The 17,742-nt window shown below is 41.1% G+C and overlaps 1 protein-coding gene and 1 non-coding gene across 2 annotated transcripts; both read right to left on the reverse strand.

Annotated features, from left to right (window-relative positions):
• Positions 1-347: 347 nt before the first annotated feature.
• On the reverse strand, positions 348-4,390 carry LOC140183871 (uncharacterized). Its single transcript, XM_072233472.1, has 7 exons — positions 4,097-4,390; positions 3,161-3,775; positions 3,008-3,119; positions 2,369-2,578; positions 2,190-2,275; positions 1,649-2,141; positions 348-1,060 (listed from the first exon to the last, which is right to left on the reverse strand). The coding sequence occupies exons 1-7, from the start codon at positions 4,388-4,390 to the stop codon at positions 348-350; spliced, it is 2,523 nt and encodes an 840-aa protein (XP_072089573.1).
• A 473-nt stretch (positions 4,391-4,863) lies between these two features.
• Positions 4,864-4,970, reverse strand: LOC112715924 (small nucleolar RNA R71). Its single transcript, XR_003160066.1, has one exon. It is a non-coding gene; the product is annotated as a small nucleolar RNA R71 (small nucleolar RNA).
• Positions 4,971-17,742: the final 12,772 nt, after the last annotated feature.

The raw sequence follows: 17,742 nt of genomic DNA on the forward strand, positions 1-17,742 counted from the left end.
TGACCAATCACTATATTTAGTCCAAGGCAGCCACACGAATCACAACCACAGCCCCTCAAGCTTTGAGAAACCAACTAAAATCTTAGCTCCAATCACCACCAAGCTTCCAAATCTTATCCGGTCTAATTTTGGGCCAAATTTTTTGAAATTGGTAACTCTATCCTATTTTGATATTAGTTTTGCATTTTTAATTTTCCTAATTAAAATTCAATTTATTGACTAATTATTTACCGATTTTAGCGGGGTTTACATCCTACCCACCTAATTAGGAATTTTGTCCTCAAAATTCAGAGTGAGTTACCTGAAAAGAGGTGTGGGTAGTCCTTCCGCATATCTGACTCAAGCTCTCAGGTATTCTCTTCAATTCCAGCCCGAATCCAAGCTACTTTCACCAAAGAAACTTCTTTTCTGCGTAAACGCTTGATGCTGGTATTATCAATCCTGACTGGAGTCACCAGAAACGTTAGATATTCTCTCACTTGAATCAATTCTGGTTCTAAAACATGACTAGGATCAAAGGTGTATTTACAAAGCTGCGATACGTGAAACACATCATGCAGGTTCAAAAGGTGTGGTGGTAAAGCGATCCTATACGCCACTGGTCCAATTCTCTTCAGGATTTCAAACGGCCCAATGTAACGGGGATTTAGCTTTTTAGTCTTGATGGATCTCCCAATTCCGGTGATTGGAGTAACCTTCAAGAAGACATGTTCTCCTTCCTCAAACTCTAAAGGCTTCTGCCTCTGGTCAGCATAACTTTTCTGACGACTCTGAGCCACAAGCATTCGACTACGAATTTTCTTTATTTGCTCAGTGGTTTCACTTATCTTTTCAGATCCTATCAGGCTCTTTTCTCTTGCTTCATACCAACATAATGGAGATTGGCATTTTCTTCCGTACAAAGCTTCATATGGAGCCATTCGAATGCTCGTATGATAGCTGTTGTTGTAAGCAAACTCCACAGAGGCATATATCGATCCCAGCTTGACGACTGGTCTAAAACACAATCTCTTAGCATATCTTCCAAGGTCTAAATTGTTCTTTCTGATTGGCCATCTGTCTGAGAATGATATGCAATACTTAAGCTTAATTGAGTGCCAAAAGCTCGCTGAAAAGCTCCCCAGAACTGTGAGGTGAAGCGAGGATTTCTGTCGGAAACAATGGTGGAAGGTACGCCATGTAACCTCATAATCTCCTTGATGTATAGACGTGCTAACTCTTCCATGGTGCAGCTTATCTGAATAGGAAGGAAGTGGGCCGACTTGGTCAGTCGATCCACAAATACCCAAATGGCATCACAACTCGTTCGAGTCCTCGACAAACCCAACACAAAATCCATAGCAATGCTTTCCCGTTTCCACTGTGGAATCTCCAAAGGTTGAAGGGTTCCTGATGGTCTCTGGTGTTCAATTTTAACCTTTCGGCAAGTGAGGCACATGGAAACATGCAACATCATTTTTCATTCCTGGCCACCAAAACATTGTCTTTAAATCTTGATACATCTTGGTGCTTCCCGGATGGATTGAGAACCCTCTTTTATGAGCTTCCTCTAATATGCTCTGTCGCAAATCCCTGACATTTGGTACAATGATTTGATCCTTGAACCTCCATAACCCATCTTTATCTTCTGATAATCTCCACTATTTGCCTTTCTCAATCGCCGGCAAAATCTTATACAGTTCTTGGTCATTATGATGAGCCTTTAGTAGTTCAGCCTTGAAATCGCTTGAAATTTGTAACCGACTTAAGCATAAAGTCCCAAACTCTTCTCTGACTCCCAGTTTCAATCCTTGAAATGCTTTCAGTAATTCTTCCTCTCTTAGCATCATCCAAGCAGCACATAGGGATTTTCTACTCAAGGCATCTGCTACCATATTCGCCTTTCCCGGATGGTAGTTCAACTCGAAGTCATAATCCTTTAGAAGTTCCGTCCACCTCCTCTGACACATATTCAACTCTTTTTGTTCAAAGAGGTACTTTAAGCTCTTATGGTCCAAGAAAACTTGAAACTTGACACCATAGAGATAATGTCTCCAAATCTTCAAAGCAAAATTAATGGCAGCAAGATCCAAATCGTGAGTTGGATAGTTTCGTTCATGCGTCCTTAACTGACGTGAAGCATAAGCTACAAATTTATGATGCTGCATCAACACGCATCCTAAACCTTTCAGTGATGCATCACATTATACCTTGAATGGTTCTATTGGCTCAAACAGCACCAATACAGGTGCGGTAGTCAACCTCTGCTTCAACGCAAGGAAACTCTCCTCGCACTCTGAAGTCCATACAAAAGGAACATCCTTCCTGGTCAGCTTGGTCAAAGGCAAAGCGAGCTATGAAAACCCTTTAATGAACCTCCGATAATAACCGGCCAAGCCTAAGAAACTCCTGATCTCCATCACTGAAGTTGGTCGCTCCCAATTTATCACCGCCTCAACCTTAGCAGCATCTACCGCTATTCCTTGCTTACTCACCAAGTGGCCAAGAAATTTCACTTCAGACTTCCAAAACTCACACTTGGATAGCTTGGCATACAACTTCCTGTCCTTCAAGATTTGCAACACCGTCCGTAAGTGATCTGCATGCTCACTCTATGTCTTAGAGTAGATAAGTATGTCATCAATAAACACAACAACAAACTTATCCAGATATGGATGGAAAATCCTATTCATGTAATCCATGAATATCGGTGGAGCATTAGTCAGTCGAAAGGACATCACTGTATATTCATAGTGATCATAGTGCATTCTGAAGGCAGTTTTGGGAATATCCTTATCTCTGACCCTTATTTGATGGTATCCGAATCGTAGGTCAATCTTAGAGAACACACCGGCTCCCTGTAAATGGTCCATCAGGTCATCAATCCTTGGAAATGGGTATTTATTCTTCACAGTAATTTTATTCAGCTACTGATAATCAACACATAAACACATACTTCCGTTTTTCTTCTTCACCAGTAACACTGGCGCAGCCCACGAAGAGACACTTGGTCAGATAAAGTTCTTACCCAACAGATCTTCTAGCTGAGACTTCAGCTCAGCCATTTCTAGAGGTGACATCCTATAAGGAGCACTTGAAATCGGTCTAGCCCTAGGCACTAACTCAATAGCAAACTCAACCTATCGTTAGGCAGAAATTCATCAATCTTATCGAGAAACACCTTCGGGAACTCACACACAACCGGAATTTGCTCCAAACTTTGATCATCACCCGAAACACCCGCAGTTAACAACAAAAAACCCTGACATTCGGCCCCAAAACAATTCACCATCATATAATTCAAGTAGTAGTTATTCACCACCACCGGCCCTTCTGTGTTTTCTGGCATAAAACACAATATTTTTGCAGAACAATCGAGTAGAACATGGTTCTTGGATAACCAGTCCAACTCCAAAATGAGATCAAGACCAGTCATTGGCAGACAAATTAAGTCATGCACGAATGCATGCTGGTGTATTCGAAATAGAACTTGGTGGCACCCTAACCTAGTCACCATAGCCTCGTAGGTGGCATTATACACCTTTAAATCACACCCCAGGATTACTATTTTCAATCCTAACTCATCAGCCTTCTCAAATGTAATAAAAGAATGTGTAGCTCCAGAATCAAACAAGGGATTCAAAGTTTTACCCGCCATCTCATAATTACCTCTAATCAATGTCTCTGACCCCTCAGCGCTTACTGCAGAAGTAGTGTATACTCTCCCTGGTTGGTGCACTCTACCTATCTCATACATCTTCTTCTCTGGGCAGCTATTATTAGCCAAGTGTCCAGGCTGTCCACAGGAATAACAGACTCCAATCCCAAACATACACGTCCCTGAATGGTACTTTTCGCATCTGTGACAACTCAAGTCCTGCTGTGGCTGCTTCCCATGCCTCCTTCCCTTATTAGTATTGGCATTTGGCCTCCTAAAGTTGCCCTGCCCCTGATTATTCTGAGGGACAAAGCCACCACGCTTGAACTGTCTGCCCCTAGGTGCAAAATTCCTCTATGTAGTCCTCTGGAATGGCATCCTCATACTCCCTTTTTCTGCTGCAGCCTTTCTAACACACTCCTCAGCCACCCTGCTCTAATTCACAAGTTCTAAAAATACTCGGATCTCTATAGGTGCTACAAAGCTCTGAATGTCACTCCGAAGGACTCCTTCATATTTAATGCATTTCCACTCAGCAAAGTCCTCAGGAGCTCCCTGACAAATGTGTGAAAAAAGGCACAGTTTCTCAAATTTGCTTGCGTACTCAGTAATGGTCATCTGGCTCTGTTTCAGCTGGAGCAGTTCAAGTTCCTTGACATTTCTAACTAGATTGGGAAAGTACTTCTTATAGAATTCTTCTCGGAACAACTCCCAAGAGATTACAACTCTATCAGGCTGCAGAATACGCCTCATGCCCTGCCACAAATGCTGAGCCTCACCCTGTAGTTGGTAGGTTCCAAACTTAACCCAATGTTCATCAGAAACCTGCTGAGCCTGTAATGGTCGCTCAATGGCTTGTATCCAGTTATCCAAATCGGTAGGGTTCGAGGTTCCTCTTGATCTTAACTTGCAACCACTTCAGATTTTGTATCCGGCCGTGGATCCAAATTTTGAGCTTAAGTCTGGCACAATTAACTTGCTTCCCAAGTACAATGGGCTACCTGGGGAAGATCCGCTGAAGCACCTTAAGAATTTCCAGGTTGCATGTGCAACCACAAGGAGACATGGGGCGGATGAATCCGCAATGTTGGTCTTTTCTTTCCCTTTCTCTTTGGAGGGGAAAGCAAAGGAATGATTTTATACTCAGCCGAGTGAAATTAGATCCAACTGGGACTTGTTGTGTAAGGAGTTCTTGGAAAAGTTCTACCCTCTTCAGAAAACAGACAAGTTACGAAGAGAGATCTCTTGTATTGTGCAACAAGATGAGGAGACCTTGTATGAATACTGAGAAAGATTCAAGAAATTATTAGAAGACTGCCCTCACCACCGGATTGGTGAGCCATTTCTTATCAGTTATTTCTATGAAGGGATGCATCCCCAAGATAAGCTTTTCCTAGATGCCGCAAGTGGAGGATCGTTGATCACAAGTAATACTGTTGCGGAAGCCTGGAAAGTTATGTCAGAATTAGCAAACTCGGCTGAACACTCAAGAGTGTGGGATCCGCAACCTCTAGCTTTAAGTGAAATTCCTTCCGATGGTGATGACAATGCTACTGAGACCCTTGGGGAGATTGCAGTTTTGTTGAGACAAATCGCCAGGGGCAACAAATAACTCAGGCCTTAATAATCACCTTCATGTAAGAGCAAAGAGAATTTCATAAGAAACAAGATGCATACATGGCTACAATAGCCGAAGCCCTTACCCGTTTGACTCTCCCTCCTCAAATCGCACAAAGCACCCAACAAGCTTCAACCTCAAGTAGTTTACCCTCTCAACCTCAACCCAACCCTAAGGGGAGCATAAATGCCATTACTCTCTGAAGTGGTACTAAGTTGGACAAGAATGTTGCTATACCCGCAAAGGCGAGTGACGAGACCAACAATGATGAGGTATGACGACAAAAGGTGAAGATGAAAATGTTGACAAAAGTGAGGAGGAGCCACCAAAAGTCAAGGAGATAAAGAGAAAGACCTTGCTTGAAGAGCCTTCACCCATTCCATTCCCAACTTTGGCCAAGAAGGCAAAGAAGCAAGAAGATCTTGACCCCACTTTGGTGGAAGTTTTTAAGAAAGTCGAAGTTACCGTCCCCATCTTTCAAGCCATTCAACAAGTGCTGAAATATGCCAAGTTCCTTAAAGATGTGTGCCCTCACAAAGGCAAGCTTGGCAATCTTAACGAAAAGACGGTAGATGATTCTATCTCTTCTTTGCTTCCTGAAAAATGTAATGATCCCGGCCCATGTTTGGTGACTTATTTGATTGGTGGGATTAAGTTCATAGATTGTATATGTGATTTGGGAGCATGTGTGAGCATTATGCCACTGCCTGTATACCAAAGATTGAACTTACCACCCCTCAAGAGATCCAGGGCAAGGTTTGTCTTGGTTGACAAGAGTATTGTGTCTGTGGTTGGAATTGCAGAGAACGTCATAATTAACATTCAAGGTTTGCTTTTTCTGGTTGACTTCCACATCTTGGAGACTCAACCTATTGATTCAACTAACCCATCATCAATACTCCTTGGAAGGACATTCTTGAAGACGGCCCGTTTCAAGCTAGACGCACACCCGGGAGTCTATTCTTTTGAGTCGGATGGCGAGTTAGTTAAGTTCACCCTGGAGGAGTCCAACAAACCCATTCTTAAGGCCTATTCCATTTTTGGGTGTGAAATAGTTGAAGACAAAGTGATTGAGGATATCAAAGAACAAGGAAAAGAGGAGGTTGCCAAGAAGTCACATTCAAAGGATCATGCTCAACCCAAGAATGCCAAGGAGTTGGAGATTTTTCTCCTTGGGGAAGTTCCTAAGTGACCAATGAAGCCATGCAAGTCCAACTTAGGACTCTAAATCAAAGTTCTTGGTGGAAGACACCCACCATGGTGAAATTTTTCTAACTCTATCTCTTGTTTATAGCTTTTTGAATTACTTATTTTATTGTAATATAATGATTAGCATAGGTTGGGTTTAATTACTTTGAGTTAAAGAGGTTAGAATTTCTGGTGGACTATGATTGTATGCTTGTTTGAATGATTTGGGGTTGATATGTTGATTTGCCAAGGTTAGGAACCTTAGTTTTATGGAGAAAAGAATTTTCTGAAACAGGGCATTTGTGCATCCGCACCACCCTGCGCGTGCGCGCAAAACTGTGTTTTTCGCCATCTGTGCGAGTGCACAAGCCTGTGCGTCCACACACGCTTTGACATGCCCTATGGTGGCAGCACCAGCACAGCATGTGCGTGCGCACTGCCCCTTTTCTATGCTCTGTGCGTGCGCACAGCTGCGTGCATATGCATACGTTCCCTTTCGTGCCTTGTTTGTGCGGCCGCACAGACGTGTGCGTCCGCACACCGCTTGTAAGCCCCTCTGGTGGGAGCGAGGGAACGGCTTGTGCGAGCGCACACCTTCCCCTTTCTTATCGTCTGTGCATGCGCATGGACCTGTGTGCGCACGCACATGTGCTTTTGTCTACAAGTTAAAAAAAAAAGAAGAGAGAGTCCTTCTGTGCGTTCGCACCTTTTGGTTCGCTCGCACACCCTTTTGCAACCTCTTTGGTTGCAGCGATCGCACGCTGTGTGCGTTCGCTCCCTCTCTAAGGTGTCGCTGCTGTGTGTCCACACAGGTCGCAAACTGGGCGTTAATAGGGCGAGCTGCCCTGTTGAGGGGTAACATTCTTTTCTTTTCCTTTCTTCTTCTTGCTCTCTCTTCCCCTCTCCTCCGCCTAGTCTTGCCGGTCAGTTGCCGCCGACCGCCGCCACCGTCAGCCGCCGGCCACCACCACGATATCTCTACTTTTCTCTTATTTCTCTTCTCTCTTCTTTCCTTCTTCTCTTTTCTTCTTTTCTCTCTATTCACCATCGGTGAATTTTCTCTTCCGGTCAAGCCAACGGCCGTGATTTCGCAGTAGCTATAAGAAGTGCCATTGTTCCCGCCAAGTTCTTGTTCTACTCAACCTTCATACCAAAGGTTCTTGGTTTTATTTTTCTTTTTCCTTTCTTTTTCCCCATTTTTGCTAATATTGTTGCATTTGCTTTCATTTCTTTTACATTGTTTGGATTAAATTTGTTGCTTTCTTCTTATTGTTTTCTTGTATTGTAAAGTGTTATTTCTTGATTATTGAGTTGCTTGTTATCAATTTTGAGCTTAATTGTGATGGGCTTGCACATTGCATACCGTATGTTCGATAAAATGCCTCAATGAACGTCTTGTTTGATTTATATGACTTGGCCATCATATGTTTTCAATTTATCTTTTGTTAGGCATTATGTATGAATTGTGCAACTTCATTTGTGAATTTTGATGTTGATGAATTTGTGTCACCAATGCATTTCCATGCTCACATACTTTGAGTTCAACCACCCATGTTTACCAAGAAATTGTGTATTTTGTCAATGGGTGAGCATAAGTAGCAATTGCATTGTGTTGATAGAATCTAAGTTCAGTGTTTATCTTGGAATCTAAATTGAGTAATCCTTTTTACAAACGTTCAACTTGTAATGATGTCTTGATCAAACATCTTTTGGCCTCAAATTAAAGAACATTGTATATGTGATTACCATTTATCGATGATGAACAATTGACCTTTCTCTTTTGATGCTTTCTTAGAGTTGCTTGCATGTCTATGTTTCACTTTCTTGCAACATGAGCACTTAGTTGTGAAGCTTTGAGCCTTTAATTGAATTGATAGTGTGATCACCGTTGTGTGCGATCGGTGTGTATGTTCCAACCGCGCACACCATTGGAATATATACACCGTCATTCTTGTGAATCACACTATCTTCAAGCTTCCAATTAAGAATTTAGTTTTCTTGATTTTATTAAGTGTTTCCTCCTTGTTCTAAATTTGTTGTTGTCCTGTAACCTGAATTTTCTTCTGCTTTCTCGTAGGATGCGGAAAAAGGGTAAGAAACCGGTCGCTTTACTGGTTGTGGAACCTTCAACCCACACATCACTACCATGTTTCATGGATCAACCGAGTAACAAACCAGACATCTTGATCAACCAAAGAGCACAGTTCCAATATGACAGCTTTAAGAAAAGGTCAATCCATTAGGAACAGACACTCAAGGTTCCGATCAAGTACAAAGCGGTTATCCATGAGCGGATTGCCTCACTTCATTGGAGTTTTTAGAGCAAGACCCAATCAAAGTCAATGAAATCATGGTGCGGGAATTCTACGCCAACTACCAAGGATGGGAAGCAGAGTCGGTATTCCTCTGGGGAAAGAGGTTGGATACTTCCAACCGGGCTCTTGAAACTATTCTGAAGATCCCCCACATTCCGCCCGAAGATGATGACTATCCTTGGATTAAGGCAAAGGCGTCCAAGGAGAGGATGTCTCTGACTCCCATACTTCAAAGAATTGGCCGTCCTGGTGCTTCATGGGAGTTTAGCAAAAGGAGAAATTCTGTTCCTGCGACTATAGCTTACTCCGATTTGAATGCCGAAGCTCATATATGGCATCAAATTGTAGCGGACTATATCATTCTCAGCACTCATGTTACCCATGTGAGATTCAAGACTGCGTTGCTACTTTGGGCTATCATAGAAGGAAAGAGCATAGCCATTGTGCCTTTATTACGCACATCGATATGGAAACTGATTGAGAAAAAGAACGTCAGCATTCCTTTTCCATCGATGGTGATGCATTTAGCAACAGCAGCAGAGGTAGAATGGCGTCCACAAGATATCATGTTCATAGTTCCTAAAGGCAACAAGTTCATCCTGAGGGGCGATTTGGAAAAATTAACCAGCCCCTCCAAGAGGAAGACACCCACAGCACCACCACCAAGTCTACCAACCTCATCAACTGCTTTACCCATTCTCCGTCCTATTCCTGAATTGTTCAAAGACATCTTGCACGATATCCACCGCAAGGAGCATTTGGAGCAAAAGCATTTCAAGTGGATAGCGGCAAGGCTAGAAGGAAGAGACCCCGGCCCAATTCCTAGATCCTCATTCGAGCCAGCTGGCTAGGAGTATGATGTGGTTGATCAACCTACTTCCGAGTCCACCAGCTGAAGGTGGCCCCCTTCTTCACTCTCCTAGAGCATAAGCATGCACGGAGGACCGTGCACATACTAAGTGTGGGGGAGGATCTATGATTCCAAGGGGGGTAAAAATTTCTCCTTTCAAAACACTTTTGCAATGTTCTTTTTGTAGTACTTTTCCTCATTTTGAGTAGTTTTATTTTTATTGCATTTCACTTGGTTAGTTATAAATATTTCTATATCGTATGGATCCTTAATAGTTAGTATTTACATGTTGCATGATAGAATGAATAAGTTGGTGAAACACCAAGGAATGTCCATGAGATCTTTTCTAGGGCGTACCATTGATTGAATTGAAGAAATGTTGTGTTTTCCAACTTGCTTGAAGTATTTTGTTTGTAGAACATGGGAAAGAGCTCGAACAACATACCTTGTGAGTTTTGAGCCTTAATAGATGGTTTCACTTTTCAACCATAATGTTGTTCTTGTGTGGTTATTACTCCTTTTTTATTGTGATCATTGATTTGCATGATTCCTTATGTCCTGTATTTGTGTTTGAATGTATTTAGCATGATTGAGGCCATGTTTGATGATAATCTCATTAACCTAGATGGCCAACCCTTGCATGCACCTTTGTGAACCCCCTTTGAGCCTATGAATCCCCTTTGTTATGATAATAGCACATTGCTCCCCTTAAGCGAAAAACCATTGATGTCCTTGAATTACTCTCTGATTAGGTTGGGTGGATTAGTGTGTAAATTCTAAGTGTGAGGGAAAACTTAGGAACACATTGGTGATAGAAGCATTAATTCAAAAAGTTTTGGCAATTAGGTAAAGCTCATGCATTTCACTAATGAAGACATATGCATTCATAGTTCAATTTAAAAAAAAATAACTTGTGCATAACAAATTATGAAATAAAGAGCTAAATAAAGGATGCATATGCCATGTTTGAAAAGAAAATGCATGAGTGATGTGAGTTAAAAAAAAAGAGAAGAGAAAAGAAAATGGGTAAATAGGGTATGCTAATATGTGTATATAGGTGATATAAGATTAGGTGGACATTCAAGCTAATCAGAGAACTAATTCCTTAAGTCCACTTGACCATACCTCATCCTACCTAAACCCTAGCCCCAATACATCCATCCAAAGACCTCATGATAATTGTTATTCATGCATTAAATACTAGTCGATTGTTATATGACTTGCAAATCTTTGAAAAGCATGAAAAAAAGGAGAATTGAGTGGTTAAACCTTAAACACTGAGCGAATTGAGTACATACACATCCGGTGAGGGGTTCGATCGCTCAATTCTATGTTCTTACGCCTTATATCGTATCTTCTTGCAAGTTGTTTGATTGTTTAATTTTGGAAATTTCAATTCAATTCTTTGGACTTTGATCTTAGCGAATGCACTCTTTGCATTAGCCCTAAAGCTTTCTTGTGATGGATTGGAATTTCATGGTTTGTTTCCACCAACTCTCATTGTAGCGCATGTAGATGATTAGCTTAGGATAGTTGCATACATCTAAGTAGTTTATAGAATAAGTCATTTTTCCCTTTCATCTATCTCCTTTGAATGTGTTTAACATGAGGACATGCTAGTGTTTAAGTGTGGGAAAATTGATGAATCCATAATTGATGATGATTTTCTGCTAGAATTGAATGGATTTCATCACATAAACTTGCACTTATTCCCTTGAATAGCATGCTTTTGATCTTTCCTTCTAAATTGTGCTTGATTGTGAAAACATGCTCTATTATGCTTTATTTAATCTATTTTTATTCCATTTGCCTTCCATCCGATGCCTTGATGTTGTTTGCAAGTGATTTTAGGTGTATAAGGTAGGAATGTGTTGGAGAAAATGGAAAGAGAACATGCAAAGTGGAGGAAACATGAAGAATCAAAGGAGAAGAGTTCTGAGATGTATGCGTGCGTACAGCCCCCTGTGCGTCCGCACAGGAACCCAATCAAGAGCGCATGGACCAATCAAAGCATGTCGTGGTCCAGCCAAGCATCGCCTAGTGTGTGTGCGCACAGCCTCTCGTGCGTGCGCACAGGAAGGAAAATTCGCAAAGTGTGCGGACGCACACGCTTATGCGTTTGCACAGGTGTTCGCACATGACTTCATTAAAAAGGTACTTGACTCGCAATTTGAGGGTTTTGGAGGCCCATTTCTGAAGTCTCTTAGCTCATATTGGATGGAGAATGAAGGGAATAACATAGCATATCATTAGGGTAGTTTTAGGAGTAGTAGTAGGAAGTTTTAGTTTAGTTTTCTCTAAGTTTTCTTAAACCTCTACTAGGGTTTTCATTAGGGTTTTATATTCAAGTGCCAGTTTCCATTTTTGATCTTGGATTTTGCTAAGTCTCATTGTAAGTATTCTCTTGTTATTACTCTTTCTAGTTACTTCGTTCTTACATTTTCTTCTAATGCAAGTTATAGTTCAATTTTACTTCTCTCTTGCAATTTAAATTTCTTGTTGATGAATTTGATGTTTGATGTTCATTTCATGCTTTCTTATGTTATTCTTGTTGATTGAGATCAATTGTTGCTTTTAATTTCAAGTCTTTTTTAATTTTCACCATGTTTAAGCTTTTTGCCCACCAAGTGTTTGACAAAATGTCAAACATGGTTTTAGGCTAAGTTTTTACCTCTTGGCTTGGGTAAAGTGAGCAATTGGGTTCCTAGAGTTGGGATGTCCAACATTTAGTGTCAATTCTTGGATTATTAATTGCTCTTGTTCCCACTAACGCTAAGTTGTTGCTAAGGCAATTAGCAAGCAATTTAGAATTTGTGGGTTAAGGACACTTATGCTCATTTAACTTATCTTCCAATGTGAGGGTTGATCAAGTGAGATTAATCCATTATAATTGTCATAGTTGTGGTTCCAACAAGGAAAGGATCCCTAGCTAACTCCAAGCCAATACCCCTTTTTATGCTTTCAATCTTTCATATTTTGTTATGTTAATCTCTTTCATATTTTACTTGTTTATATTACACGCTCAGTTCTTTAATTGCTTCATTAGTTCAATCATTACAATTTTGCATGTCCTTTTATTGCTTTATATGTTTATCTCTTCATTGAAAACCCCTTGATCACTACAACCAAAATTTGCACACTCATTGCCATTGAGTGATTCCTAAGGAGAACGACCCGAGAATTAAACACTTCCAGTCTATATTTGGTTTGAATTATGATAACATTTGATTGATGGTCAATTTGTTGGGTTAAGACTATACTTACAACGCCGATTCTATTTTGATAATTAAATTCCTAACCTATGCTTTTGGCCATTGTCACCTGCGCGCTGGGCCAGCGCTGCTCCTACAGCATGGTTGGAGGCATCACACATAATATCAAAGGGCTGGCTCCAGTCTGGTCCTCTCACAATTGGATCTTAAGTCAAGGCGATCTTCAGCTTATCAAACACTTTCATACAGTCCTCACTCATCTCGAACTCAACATCCTTCTGCAGCAGTCTAGATAAGGGTAAAGCTACCTTATTGAAGTCCTTGATGAATCTCTGGTAGAAACCTGCATGACCAAGGAACGAACGGACTTCCCTCACGGAGGAGGGGTAAGGTAAACTAGAAATGACATCTACCTTTGCTGGATCTATAGAAATACCAATATTAGAGACAACATGTCCCAGAACAATACCTTGTTTGACCATAAAATGACACTTTTCAAAATTCAAAACAAGGTTTGAACTAACACACCTGTCTAATACTCTAGATAAACTATCCAAGCAAAGGCTAAAGGAATCACCGTATACGCTAAAATCATCCATGAAGACTTCCATACAGCTCTCAATGAGATCAGAGAAAAGACTCATCATGCACCTTTGGAAAGTAGCTGGTGCATTGCACAAGCCAAAAAGCATCCTCTTGTAAGCATATATTCCAAAGGGACATGTAAAAGTGGTCTTTTCCTAATCTTCAGGAGCTATATGAATTCGAAAATAGCCTGTGTAACCATCTAAAAAGCAGTAATGCGATTTACCTAACAGGCGATCCAGCATTTGATCAATGAATGGCAGGGGGTAGTGATCCTTACGAGTGGCCTGGTTGAGGCGCCTGTAGTCAATGCACACTCTCCAGGAATTCTGCACTCTAGTTACTATGAGCTCTCTTTGCTCATTCTTTACTGTAGTGACTCCAGACTTCTTGGACACCACTTGTACTGGGCTGACCCATTCGCTATCCGAAATGGGGTAGATGATGTCTGCCTCCAATAGTCTGGTCACTTCCTTCTTGACAATCTCTAAGATGGTGGGATTCAGTCTCTTTTGGGATTGATGGACAGGCTTGCTCCCTCTTCTAAAAATATTCTCTACTCACAAACTTGAGGGCTGATGCCTACTATATCCGCCAAGCTCCACCCAATAGCATTCTTGTGTCTTCTTAACACACTAAGCAACTGCTCTTCTTATTGGGATGTGAGTTCCTTTGCAATGATAACTGGGAGCTTCTGATTATCCTCAAGGTAAGCATACTTGAGGTGGGGTAGAAGGGGCTTTAACTCCAATCTCTGCTCTTGACTTGGAACTGGATCCTTTAAAGCTAGTTATGATGGCAAAGTATCCTTATTGTATCTAGAGGGTTTTCCCACACTTGGACCTTGCTCCATGTGCATCTCTTTCACTTCTTCTTGGTGAACGGTAGCTACGGTCTCATCAATAATGTCGTACTGGAAGATGGACTGGTCTTCTGGAGGGTGCTTTATAGCCTCATTCAGGTTGAAGCTCACTGCTCAGCCGTCTATCTCAAAAGAATAAGTTCCTGAGAATGCATCCAACTTGAACTTTGAGGTCTTTAGAAATGGTCTTCCGAGCAAGATGGATGACAGTCTGCCTGAGTCATTTTGGGGCATCTCCAAGATGTAGAAGTCAATGGGAAATGTGAGCCCCTTAATGCTCACCAGCACGTCCTCAGCAATTCCAACCACTGTAATAATGCTTTTATCTGCTAACACAAAACGAGCTGCGGACCTTTTTAAGGGAGGGAGCCTTAAAGCATCATATATAGACAAAGGCATAATACTCATGCACGCTCCTAAATCACACATGCAATCAGAAAATATTACACCTCCAATAGTACAGTTAACCATGCATGGACCTAGGTCACTACATTTTTCAGGTATACCTCCCATTAAAGTAGATATGGAACTACCTAAAGGGATAGTTTTTAATTCATTGATATTATCCTTATGCATGCACAAATCCTTTAGAAACTTTGCATATTTAGGTACTTGCTGAATAACATCGAAAAGGGCAACAGTTACCTCAACCTTTTTGAAGATTTCTACCATTTTGGGGATCGAGTTCCATCTGCTTTTCGGGCTTCCTTGCAAGGTGTGAAAATGAAATAAGGATGGCGTCTCTGGTAGCTTCAGCTGCCGTAGGTGCGCTATTCTCTGGTTGAGTTGCTTCTTCCTCAACCATGTCTTGTACTTCATCTTCCTCTTCTACATCCTCCACTTTAATCATGTTCTCAACTGGGTGTGATCTTGTGGTCTTGGCTCCTTCTGATTCTTCTCTTGTAGTGTAGTCTCGGATCTCAAAGTAATGGCTTTGATTCCTTCTTTGGGGTTGGGTAAGGGTTGAGAAGGAATTATATTTGAGCTGGCTGGCTGATTACTAGAGGCATTCATTGATCTAATCTGTGAGACGAGAGCTTGTAAAGTAGAATTCAGACCGTTTAAGGTAGAAGTAAGGTTGTTCTCCATGGTCTTCTGTCTTTGATCATTAGAGTGTAGCAACTCATCATTAGAAGAGGAAGGGGGTAAGTAATCTGAGGGGTCTACTGAGATGCTTGGGATTGCCTTAGGTGAGGTGATTTGTAAGGCTGGTTCTAGTTCTGCTGTTGATATGGAGGATTCTGCTAATACCAGTTTTGCTGGGTGTTATGATTATTCCACCTCTGATTTTTTGGTTGTCTTTGCCTCCTCTATTATGGTTGTCCCTCCAGCCTTGGTTGGAATTATCTCTCCACCCCTGGTTGGAGTTATCTTGCCAACCTTGGTTAAAGTTTCCACCTTGGTTATAGTTGCCGCCTTGTTGATAGTATCCTTGATTTAGGCGGTCATAGAAATTGTGAGTAGCTGCCAAAGGTGTTATCCTCATGTTGGAGCTGTGGACACTCATCAATATAATGACTATAATCAGTACATATTCTGTATATTCTCTGAGGAACCAGTTGTTGACTATGTTGTGGTAAGGGAGGTTGAGACTATTGCTGGCTCAGATGTATCTGCTTCAATAGGTTGGTCATCTCACATAGACTTTGTGTGAGAGCGGTAGTCTCACTGCTAGAGGAGACCTCTGCCACAGCCTTGGGATGGTTGTTCCTGTGCCTGTGATTCCGAGCAGACTCAGCCAGGTCGCTGATCAGTTGCCACGCTTCCTCCGCGGTCTTGTACTTTTTCAGAGAACCATTACTCGCACCATCCAATGTAGTCTTGTCCTGAGGTTTCATGCCTTGTGTGAAGTAGCTTATCAACACCAACTTGTCAATCATGTGGTGGGGGCATGCGTCTAGGAGATTATTGAAGCGCTCCCAATATTTGTAAAGAGTATCGGATTCACCTTGAATAATCATTGAAATTTCTTTTCTCAGTCTATTAGTAACTTCAGTCGGAAAGTATTTTTCTAAGAATTCTCTTCTAAGCGTATCCCAGTTAGTAACAACTACTTCAGGTTGAGTGTAGTACCACTTCCTCACCTTTCCCTCAAGAGAAAACGGGAAGGCAATTAGCAGAATAGAAGTCTCGGCTGGACCATTATGCCTAACAGTAGAACAGGCTGTCTGAAAATGTCTGATTAGTGCAGTCTTCAGTTCAATATCTGCACCCAAATTTGGATGACGCGCTTGGAAAGGTGGCACTGTAAAGTCCGGAGCTCCTGCTTTCTGGGGAGTAATCCTCCTGGGAGCTGCCATGTTCTCTGCGCTTAAATCAACCAAATCAATAGAAAGGGAGCTTGTTTCTTCCTTAAATGATATTTCAAATTCATCCTCCGATAGGACTAACCGACGCCGAGCTCACCTTATACGTGAAATAGTTCTTTCAATTTCAGGATCAAATGCGGGTAGGCTCGGATCAGGTAGTGAACGCGTCATTCAATGAAAGAAACATACAGCTCATGGTAATAAAATAAAAGAAAATAAAATGCAAATAAATAAATTTTAACCAATAAATTAGCACACTGTTGCAACTCCCCGGCAACGGCGCCAAAAAGTGACGTGGCAAAAATTGGCCGATTAAGAATTTATAGAGAAAACAGCGTTGCAAGTACAGTTCTCAACCGATTAAAATATGCTTATCAATTTAGAAAAGGCTTGTCACAATTTTAGAATAAAAATACTGGGAGTATGAGTCCCAGGTCGTCTCCCAACGAGTTGACAAAAGAGTGCAGCTTATTGGTCAGAGGTTTTCCAAGAAATTTTTGAGTTGAGAAACAGAAAAATAATTAATAGTGAATTCAAGCAACGGAAATTAACAAGAGAATTTATATAATTCAATTAAAAGTCTTGACTGGGAGGAGATTAATTGGAAGTTCTATCTTTGTTGAATTTTTCCAAGTGTAATAATAAAAGGTTGTTGTTCTACTTGGTTATCCCTTATATAATAAGGGAAAGTCAAGTAGCTAACCAACTAACCCTATCGCTCGCGTCCTAATCCTTTCCTAAGAAAGGATTAGAGTTGGAGACTAGAGAGTCGGTCAACAACTCCCAATTAGGATTAACACTTGAGTATTCCAACTCAAGGTTCTCCTCTTAATCAACTCCCAATCAAGTTAGGAAAATACTCCATTATCATGAATATAACTTTCACAGAATTAAGAGAGGAATAAAAGGAAGACATGATAAACAATAACTGAAAATTAATTAAAAGTAAAAGTGGTATTTTGTATTAATAAATCCCAAAATCATAAACATACTTATCCAAACAGGGGTAATGGGCAATAAAAAGAGTAAAGGAATAGGAAAACAAACTAGAGTAATGAAGCTTCAACGGAGGTAATGACTCCTCTCAATATCCAAAGCCAAAGGAATAAAACTCTAAAAACTATCAATGTGAAGAAAACCTAGAGGAAAGAGTAGAATTCTCTCTA

This window comes from Arachis hypogaea, chromosome 1, assembly GCF_003086295.3.
Source record: "Arachis hypogaea cultivar Tifrunner chromosome 1, arahy.Tifrunner.gnm2.J5K5, whole genome shotgun sequence".
NCBI classification, from domain to species: domain Eukaryota; kingdom Viridiplantae; phylum Streptophyta; class Magnoliopsida; order Fabales; family Fabaceae; genus Arachis; species Arachis hypogaea.

Excerpts from the sequence above, each read along its gene's own strand:
- LOC140183871 (XM_072233472.1), bottom strand. The coding sequence starts at position 4,390 with ATGAGGCGTATTCTGCAGCCTGATAGAGTTGTAATCTCTTGGGAGTTG. Across the intron at positions 2,276-2,368 it reads GAGTTTCTTAGGCTTGGCCG|AGTGCGAGGAGAGTTTCCTT; the intron begins GTTATTATCGGA and ends TATGGACTTCAG. Across the intron at positions 1,061-1,648 it reads TTTGCCGGCGATTGAGAAAG|ACAGATGGCCAATCAGAAAG; the intron begins GCAAATAGTGGA and ends TATCATTCTCAG.